This window comes from Monopterus albus, unplaced genomic scaffold (genome assembly GCF_001952655.1).
Source record: "Monopterus albus unplaced genomic scaffold, M_albus_1.0 scaffold59.1, whole genome shotgun sequence".
Classification (NCBI taxonomy): domain Eukaryota; kingdom Metazoa; phylum Chordata; class Actinopteri; order Synbranchiformes; family Synbranchidae; genus Monopterus; species Monopterus albus.
This window is the reverse complement of record NW_018127939.1, coordinates 1,887,507-1,888,436: the sequence shown is the minus strand read 5'-3', so window position 1 is coordinate 1,888,436 and position 930 is coordinate 1,887,507. Positions and strand designations below refer to the sequence as shown.

At 38.5% G+C, this 930-nt stretch overlaps 1 protein-coding gene across 1 annotated transcript in view; it reads left to right on the top strand.

The window, feature by feature from the left end:
• mical3a (microtubule associated monooxygenase, calponin and LIM domain containing 3a) overlaps nucleotides 1-930 on the top strand; it is a 91,097-nt gene that overhangs the window by 49,070 nt on the left and 41,097 nt on the right. Inside the window, 3 exon segments of the mRNA XM_020602927.1 lie at nucleotides 112-205; nucleotides 307-336; nucleotides 839-928. Coding sequence (XP_020458583.1) covers nucleotides 112-205; nucleotides 307-336; nucleotides 839-928 — 214 coding nt within the window.

Genomic DNA, 930 nt, shown 5'->3' with positions numbered 1-930 from the left:
TGTGTACTAATTTTACACTTCAGCATTTTTTATAGACCAGTGATGCACATTCTGTTGATGTACTACACCGTGTTTGGAATATCACACGTGGTAATTATGTGGATGTTGCAGGTGCGGCACCTTGTTGACACAGGGGAGTCGAGGGAAATGCGTATTGAAATTGAGAATGTGATCAACGTGTCAGCACCCAAGTTGTCCAGGAACGGTTTGTATCATCTGATGTCTCTAATTACCTGATTAATCTGTGTAGATTTTTGCTGCAATCACTGTTGCCTAAAGGTTAATACTGAACTATTTTCACTCTAGACAATTGCCTGCTTGACAAGCAGTTGCAAGGTAACACAAAGTCCAGATGCATGGTGTTGCTGTTTAGGGATTTGTAACCATTTTAAAGCTTCTTTGCTATATACTCATGAATGAAGCATATGAATAAAGGAATGATGGACTGATTGCAGCCTATGAAATTTCTTTTGCGTGTACTAACTTGATTATTGATCCTTATGCGTTCTTTGATTATATTCAACATTTAATGTCCTTTCTAGCTGTTATAAAGTTCTGGATCCTCTCCTAACTTCTGCATCATTTTCTCCTTTACATTGGTTCATACCTTCTCATTGGCTGATTGTAACTTGTACTAATATGGATGATGACACCATGAATGACAAAACTTTAAACCACTACGTTCAGCCTTGCCTGACCAAGGCCATGAGATTGTCCAGCAAGAGATGTGTAGGGCTGCTCAAGGAACAGTTTATCTTTCCTTCGATGTTTAATATAGATTCAGTTCATCATGCTGCATTAACACTAAGTTTTTAATTTTGTCTTTTCTACATAACAGAATCTATAGCTCGGTCTAGTAAACTGCTCAACTGGTGCCAGAGGCAAACGGAGGGATACAGGAATGTCAATGTAACAGACCTTACTATGTCT